Genomic DNA, 7,832 nt, shown 5'->3' with positions numbered 1-7,832 from the left:
AGGGAAAGATGTTACAACTAAAGTGATTTTCTTCTTACGCTTAATGTTAGAAAATCATGTTTAATCTTAGCTGGGCTATGGCACGTACTGGCTTTTTGGCATGTTGAAGTTCTGAGCAACCAACTGGGAAAAATAGACCTTAGGCTCGCAAGGGTTAAAGTGGAAATCTCTGCTGATTTCCACTATACACAAGAGCGAGACCGAATCTGTTTTGCCATTCTCGTTGCCACATTTAGCTGGGCTGGCTGGCTGTGTGCAGGGAGGGAAAGCCTCCTGTTGACAGCATGTGAAATGCGATGATGGATACTGTTCTGCTTTGTGGCTCATTTGTGAATGGGCTCTCTCTGTTTTGATGAGGGTGAGCCACGGGCAGTGTCTTATCACAAAGAAGCTGAGGTGGCACTGCTCTGCCGAATATCCAAGTTAACTTGCACTGTACATCGCAGAGAGATTTCCTACAGAAGTTCCTCATCAGAATTATCATAACATAAAGGCTCTTTTTGATCTCAGGCTACGAAAGGGCCTAAGCAACGCTCACAGCTCTTTGCTGGCAGATGTTAACTACAGAGCTAAATCTGATCTTCAGTGTACGCTATCCCACCTCCGTTTGGCGTGCCCAATCTTTGCTGTTGGTCAAAAGTGGAAGAATATCCTGCCTGCATCAGCGCAGACTGAGCTCACCAGACCAAAAGTCCCATAACTAGTGAGGAAAGTGCTTCATCTCTATTACTTAAGAGACACTGTGATCCTGCCCTCGTGTTCCTATTGTTCCCTTTCAAAAAAGAGCTGCACCCGTGCTTCCAGTAGAATTGTGCCTCAGCATACAACTCTGCCGTGTTGCTCTGTCTCTCGTCAGGAAATGCGCTGCTCTTTCGGTGAAGAGCTGAGCTTTAAACTCTCCACGTGTAGCTGTGTAACCCAGATTAACTTCACTGTACCTAGAATTGAATTGTTTTGTGAGCTCTAAGGGAAATAATTCTGTATGTGGGTGTAATGCTTTCCTCTTGAAGAGCGTGTTTGCAACCGTGAGTACTTCAGAGATCGCTGACAATTCACTTCTGAAATAAGTGATGCAGAAAACAGCTCATTATTGAAAAGATGCTGTTAGAGGGAATTAACAGCATTTATTTCTAGATTTATTAAAACTAACGTGTAGGAAACCTTCACAAGTCCTCCAAGTTTGCCTGATGCAAAACATTCTTTCCTAACTGGAAAGGTGGCCACAGCCTGAAGGGAAGTGGAGACCAGTGGATGGTAAGAAGTGTTTAGGGACAGCATCGTAGTGGAGGCTCCTGCACTTTCCTTGTGAAAGTGGCGCACCCTGGGGCTTGTCTCAAGTGTCTGGACAGAAACACACAGATCCTGGGAAACAAATCTGAGAAGCTGGAAATCCATGTGCGTTTGCGGTCCTGGGGCCTGGTGGGATAGCTTGCGGGGGCACAGTGCTGCTGTGCGTGGGTGGAGGCTCTCTAGGGAGGAGGGGCTGAGGTGAGGCAGCAGGGTTGTGCTGCCTGCAAAGGACTGGTTCAAATCACATGGAGCTTCGCTTTGGGCTGGATGATGAACAGCTGAGATAAGAGCCAATACGGGCAAGAATCAGACCGACCTGGAGGACCACAAGGTCCTTGTCTGCCGCAGATCACCCAGTTAGTAAGATGAAGGAGGTAAAGCTGCCTGTAGAAGACCAGGGGAAGCCTCGTGATCACAGACCCTAGTACTCATGGGGGGTCTCTGACCACCACAGTATCTGCTGGAAGGGCAATAGGGCTGGGTGCAAGCCATGCTGGGTGTTCCTGAAGGGTTTTGAACACAGGTTTTGGCAGTGGTAAGCAAAGCTGACTGGGGGAGATGCTCCGCTGGACCTTTTAGAAAGAAAGAAGAACTGGTTGAGAGGTGAAGTCTGGTAGCAGTGTGAGTTGTAGCAGCTGTAAGGTGGTGAGTTCAAGGTCCTTGGAGGAGCGAGGTGAACAGGAGAATTGCAGGCCTGGAGAACAAAATTGTTTGTGCAAGTTGTGCTTGTCAGGGTCCTGTGGGAGACTGCCATGGTCAGCAGAGGAGGCCAGGAGGTCTCATGTCATTGTCGAGGACACCCCAAAGCGTGGAAAGTCAAGCAGGTGAGACAGGAGGCCGGTGCGGATGAACTCCTGACTGAGCTGAAAAGCAGAAAGTAAACTCGTGAGAAGTGGTACAGGGATAGGCGCACAGGGAGGAATAAAGCTAGTTGAACTGAGGGCGCAGGCACAGAGTTAGGACAACCAAAGCTCAGCTAGACTTGGACCTAGTGATGGCTGTGTAGGGCAACGCGGAGTGCTTCTGAGGTGCATCCACAGCAAATGGAAGGCCAAGGAAACTGCGGAGCAGGGCACATAGTGACCAAGGACGTGGAAAACGCTGAAGTGCTCAACACCTTCTTTGACTTCTCTGGCAAGTTCTGCCCTCGGGCCTCCCCGTTCCTTACCCTAGCAGCAGCATCTGCAGAGGTGGAATAAAAATTGCCTTCAACCTGCTGCTGAGCTCTTGTCAGGGCAGCTCAGGATGTGGCTGGACTTCATGGCCACTGGGACAAGATGCTGTCGTATAGTCAGCTTGTCTTTTGATTCCTTTATGCTCTTTATTGCAAAGCCGGTTAGTCCCAGCATCTCCCAATGCCTTAACGTTTGATTATTAACATATTGATGGTGCACGGTAGTGTTCCCATCTAGTAGGTTTAGGTAGATTTCACCCTTAAATAGATGGAGCCATTGGCTTGAAAAAGAAGCAGCTAGTGGAGATTTTCAAAGACCTGGCAGCTTTCCTGGTTACAGAGGAATTTTTGCCCATATTGGAAAAGCCATGCTTCTGGAAACTGGTCTTTGTTTTGGTGCAGGGGGTATCGTGGAGGTAGAAAGAATGTCCCCCTGCGTACCCTGCAGTGGCTGGTGAGGTTAGCTTTCTGCCCGCAGTACCTTTCTAGCGACTTGATAGGAGCTTAGAAAAATCCTTTCACTGAAGGGTGTTCTGGTCCAGTGTCCCATAAATCTGCTTTCTTTGCTTGTTCAGAGAAACAACAGAGTTGGGGTTGTTCAGCCTGGAGAAGAGAAGGTTCCAGGGAGACCTTATTGCAGTCTGTCAATATGTAAAGAGAGCTTTTTACCAAGGCCTGTAGGAGTGACAGGACAAGGAGTGATGGTTTCAAATCGAAAGATTTTAAAGAGTGTAGGTTTAGCTTGGATATCAGGAAGAAATGTCTTACAATAAGGGTGTTGAGACACTGGAACAGGTTGCTCAGAGAAGTTGTGGACGCTTCATCACTGGAAGTGTTCAAGGCCAGGTTGGACGGGGCTTTGAGCAACCTGATCTAGTGGAAGATGTGCATGCCCATGGCGGGAGGGGGTTGGACTGGATGATCTTGGAAGGTCCCTTCCAACCCAAACCATTCTGTGATTCCCGAGTGTCCTGTTCTAATGACAGGCTGGCTCCTTCTCCCCAGGCAGGCTGTGTTCGCCAGGGTGCCTGTCGCATGAAAACGGTTCCCAAGCGTACAAAGACTTGCCTGGACTTGCGCTTATCTCGTGTGCCTCTGTGGAAGCCCTCACCTCTTTGCAGACTTACTGACCCTAGAAAGAAGCAGCAGGTTCAGCACCAGATCTACAGTGGAGTTGTGGAGCAGTTACAAAGCTGTGGACTGTCAGTCCACATCTCTGGAAGCCCAGTAGTGAGCCGCGCAAGATGCCAGCTGAGCAGCATTAGCTCCTGGTCCTGCCTCTGGAAGTGTTTCAACTCGTACTTCAGAGAGAGTCCTCCACAGAGCAGCTTAGCGGCTGCCTCTAGCACGTAGCCGAGTCTGCATCGCCGTGCACGTCACTCTTGATGACCCGCAGTTGCAAACAACAGCTGCCAGCTGTGCCCTGCGGCCCTCCTCCGTCTTCATGGCGCTCTCTCTAATTGCGTTGTTGCTTTTGCAAGCTTTTCTCCTGGAAAACCCATTCCTGAGCTTGTAGCCCTGCCTCTGTTTTGCAATTTATTTTCATCGGGTTTGTGCTCCCCGTTCTTGAGCAGTACTTTGGGAAGTGTTGTCTGTTAATATTTGAAGACTCTTTCGGGTAGAGAACTGAGTTTCTTACAACAAAGGTGGTAGACCTCTTTACCAGTCTGTTCCACAGGCCTTGATCACTTAGGTGCCGTAAAAGGTGCAAAGACAGAAAATACAAATGTGAGGCACCTCTGCGAGAGTGGCTGTGCTCAGCTGTGTTATGCAACAGGTTTGGGAACCATTATGTGTGGGATTGGATCAATGTGGAGCTGTCCAGAGCACTACGGATGGTTTTGCAAAGGCATTTCTTAGTTACGCAGCTCACATCAAAATGTTTAACTTGAAGTGCACTCAATTTTTTTTATCATAGGCTGTGCGTGTTACAAAACCCAAAATCCCAGAAGCCATCCGAAGAAATTTTGAGCTAATGTGAGTATATAAAATTGTATGAATTGGTTTTGGGGGGTCCAGCCCAGGCATAATGCTATTAAAAAGCTCTTATCTAGTGCTCAGAAGGGGAGAGGTGGGCTCTAGACAGTGTGTGTTTGACGGGGTGCACTTGTGCTTTCTGTTTCTCCGTTTCCATAGCTCTTTCACCTTGAAGCCTTTCAACCCTTCACAAAGATAGTTGTTACACGTACAGAGTTGGTGTCAAGGCTATGTTCCCACTCCTTTATGTAGAGAGGACGCTGATGTGCTATAGAGAACTTGTAGAAGACTCGTAAACTGAATTCAGGGCTCAGGGGTCTTGATGTCTCCCCTATGAGCTTCCCCTCCAGCAAACTCACGGAACTGCAGACGGATTTTAGTCTGATACATGCCCATGGAGATCTCCTTTGGGAAGTGGCATGGACAGCAGGGCCAATGCCACAGCTGCAGCAGGTCACTGGGTGCTGTGTCCAGGCAAGTCGGGGCATCCCCCACCACTTGGGGCCCCCTCCCAGGGACACCCCGCTCGCACAGGGCTGGGCTCTTTCCTTGGGACTGGCCGGGGTTTTCCATGCTGCAGCTGTGCCGGTGCCTCTGGGGCTCTCGCTGTGCCCCTCCGAGCAGAGTCCAGGACCCCTTTGGGCAGGGGGAGATGCCACTGAGTCTGGCTGAGCAAGCCCAGCTCCCCCAGCCTCTCCTCATATGCCCTGGCCTTCACCCCACATCTTTAGTAGCCCTGCACTGGACTTGCTTCTTGTCCTGAGGGCCTCAAAGTGTATATAGCGTCCAGATGTGGCCTCACCAGTGCCAGACAGAGAGGAGGAGTAATCCCTTCCTTCGTCCCGCTGGCTACACGTGTGCTCATACCGCTGGAGACAGATCTAGTCCTCATGCTGTAAGCACATGATGCTAACAGCTGGCTGGCTTCTTGTCCCCCTGGCCTCTCACGCCCTGGTTTGCAGAGCTGCTCCCCAGCTCTATTTCCCTGTGATATCATTTCTCACCCTGCAGGGAGGCCGAGAAAACCAAGCTGCTGATCGCAGCCCAGAAGCAGAAGGTGGTAGAGAAGGAGGCAGAGACAGACCGGAAGAAAGCGCTCATTGGTATGTCACCAGTTGGGAGTACCACTGAACTGGGACCGGACCGAATTTTCATTCTTGCATCCCCCAGTAAGCTGGGGTAGGATATTGTCTTGCATTGCTGACAGCTGCCTGAAGGAGGCACCAAAAGTCGTGTGGAAAATAGGAGTGTTTGTGCTGCTGAATCTATATCCCACCTCCCTCCCTGTAGCCGCAGAGCGCGATCACCTCTGTCCTACAGCGGGGGGCTCCTGCTACAGCAGGCCAAGAGGTAACAGCTCTGCCAGAAAAGCTACTTGGGCTTGAAGCCAAATGTCCCTGTGCTGGGGGGACTTCCGCTTGTAAAAGGGATGTTGGCCAGTGCAACTCTAGAAACATCAGCTCTGTGTTTTCTTTCTGTCACTCTATTGCTTGGAGGACAAACTGGCTCTGTAGGATCCCAGCAGAAAGGGAGGCGGCAGAGAGCAAACTACTGGCGTGGCAGATTCTGCAGCCGGGTGCTGGGGTCAGGGGTGTGCTGATGCTCAAGCCCTGAGAAGCCAATGTCTGAGCCGAGCCTGTTGTGATTGCAGAGGCAGAGAAGGCTGCTCAGGTGGCCAGGATTCACTATCAACAGAAGATTATGGAGAAGGAAACGGAGAAGCGAATTTCTGAAATTGAAGGTAACTCTGGTTGCTAGCATGCTGCTGGGGTCATCTTTCAGCCAAGGGTGGTGGCAGGTTAGAGGAACCTCAGAACTGGGCTGATAGGCATAGCCGTCCTGCAAAAACAATAAAGGGTGCAAAGTTATGCCCTGGGGTCATTCCTCCCCTTTGCAGGTACCTCTCCAAGAAGCCAGCGGTGCGGGTACACGGGCACACCTGGGTCAGCTTGTCCCCGTGGGACAGGCGCAGGTGCTTGATGTGATGATGGGGCTAACGCTTCTTTTCCTGTCCATCCTCTGTTGCTGTGTTAGACGCTGCGTTCCTAGCAAGAGAGAAAGCGAAAGCTGATGCGGAGTATTACACTGCTCGGAAGCTGGCTGATTCCAACAAGGTGAGCACTTGAAGGCTGGTTAGAAGAAGACTCGCTTACTCTGTTCCTCTGCGTGGGAGATTAGGTTCGGGTGGGCAGCACTGGAAAAACACTTGATTTAACATCCCACGCCCCAGTATGCAGCTGCCTGAGATGAAATGATGCGGGGCCCAGAAGGTTTTCTCTCACAGTCTCCGGTTTCTCTTTCTGTAGCTGAAACTTACCCCTGAGTATCTGGAACTAATGAAATACCAAGCGATCGCTGCGAACAGCAAGCTGTATTTTGGTGACCGCATCCCGAATGTCTTTCTGGATTCCTGTGCCTTCCAGCAAGCCAATCTGAGGACTGCCCCAGAAACCAGCCTTCCTTCACAGGAGGCCCCGGAGACCCCTGGAGAAAACCACCTCAGAGCAAAGGAAAGCACTGGCTGACAGAGGTAGAAAAATACCCGGTATCGCTCAACAGCTAGGCTGGCTGTGAATGGGGATGTTGCCCTGTGCTGGTGGGGCGGATGCAGCGCATGCGTGGACATCTTGTGTATAGGTGGCAGTTGGGTTGATTTTCTTCTAGCAACACGTTGCAAGTGCTCTGCCTCTTCCGTTTCTTCCCCTATTAAATTGGTGCTTCCGAATGAGGGATAATCCTGTACTAACATACCTATACTGGAATATTAAAAGACAGACACCAGGAACGCCTTCCGCAGTAGGTGCGATTATTTAGCAAGTATTACTCTGGAGGTAGGAGATGCCGCTCTGGGTGCTGTGTTGCTGCACACTGGTCATTCCCCAGTGCTCCTTGCTGAGGCCAAGCGAAGAGGTTTCCTTTGTCCTGATGATGAAGCTTCGCTTTGTGGACTCCCAGGCAGGTTTCTACCAGCGCTATCTAATTCTCCTCAAGGACTCCAGTGGAGTGTGGGCTCTCCTTGGCCAGTGGAGGCTGCGTGTTCCTGCTCAGGGCGAGGCCTGGCGAGGAGTGGTTTGGTGTGGAACGGGTTATTTGAAAATAGGATCTGCATAGCCATAATCATCTTTCCTGTAGGCGGTGGCACTAGATAATGACTCGGAGCAAGCGATCTCTAACAGGCTTCTGTAACTTCCCCCCCTCTCCAAGCGAGAGCCTCACGCTGGCTGCCTGTGACTGACTGTTGTATGTTTCAGCTGGGCGGCTGGGTCTCGCCTCGCACCCTAAAGCAGATTTCGGAGTGCGTGGAGCACCTCTGAGCAGCTGGTTGGGAACAGAGCTGGGAAGTCTTTGCTCAGACTCCAGCCCCCCTGTAGATCTTTTCACCAGGGAAAGA

At 50.8% G+C, this 7,832-nt stretch overlaps 1 protein-coding gene across 1 annotated transcript in view; it reads left to right on the top strand.

Moving 5' to 3' along the window:
- ERLIN1 (ER lipid raft associated 1) overlaps positions 1 to 7,221 on the top strand; it is a 19,709-nt gene extending 12,488 nt beyond the window's left edge. Inside the window, exons 7-11 of the mRNA XM_009881605.1 lie at positions 4,383 to 4,441; positions 5,453 to 5,544; positions 6,093 to 6,182; positions 6,476 to 6,555; positions 6,748 to 7,221. Of these exons, the coding sequence (XP_009879907.1) occupies positions 4,383 to 4,441; positions 5,453 to 5,544; positions 6,093 to 6,182; positions 6,476 to 6,555; positions 6,748 to 6,966 (540 nt within the window). The 3' untranslated portion in view covers positions 6,967 to 7,221. The remainder of the gene's footprint in view (positions 1 to 4,382; positions 4,442 to 5,452; positions 5,545 to 6,092; positions 6,183 to 6,475; positions 6,556 to 6,747) is intronic.
- The last annotated feature ends 611 nt before the right edge of the window (positions 7,222 to 7,832 follow it).

This window comes from Charadrius vociferus, unplaced genomic scaffold, assembly GCF_000708025.1.
Source record: "Charadrius vociferus isolate BGI_N301 unplaced genomic scaffold, ASM70802v2 scaffold390, whole genome shotgun sequence".
Taxonomy (NCBI): domain Eukaryota; kingdom Metazoa; phylum Chordata; class Aves; order Charadriiformes; family Charadriidae; genus Charadrius; species Charadrius vociferus.
Note: the sequence above shows the minus strand (reverse complement) of the source record. Positions and strands in the feature narration are given on the sequence as shown.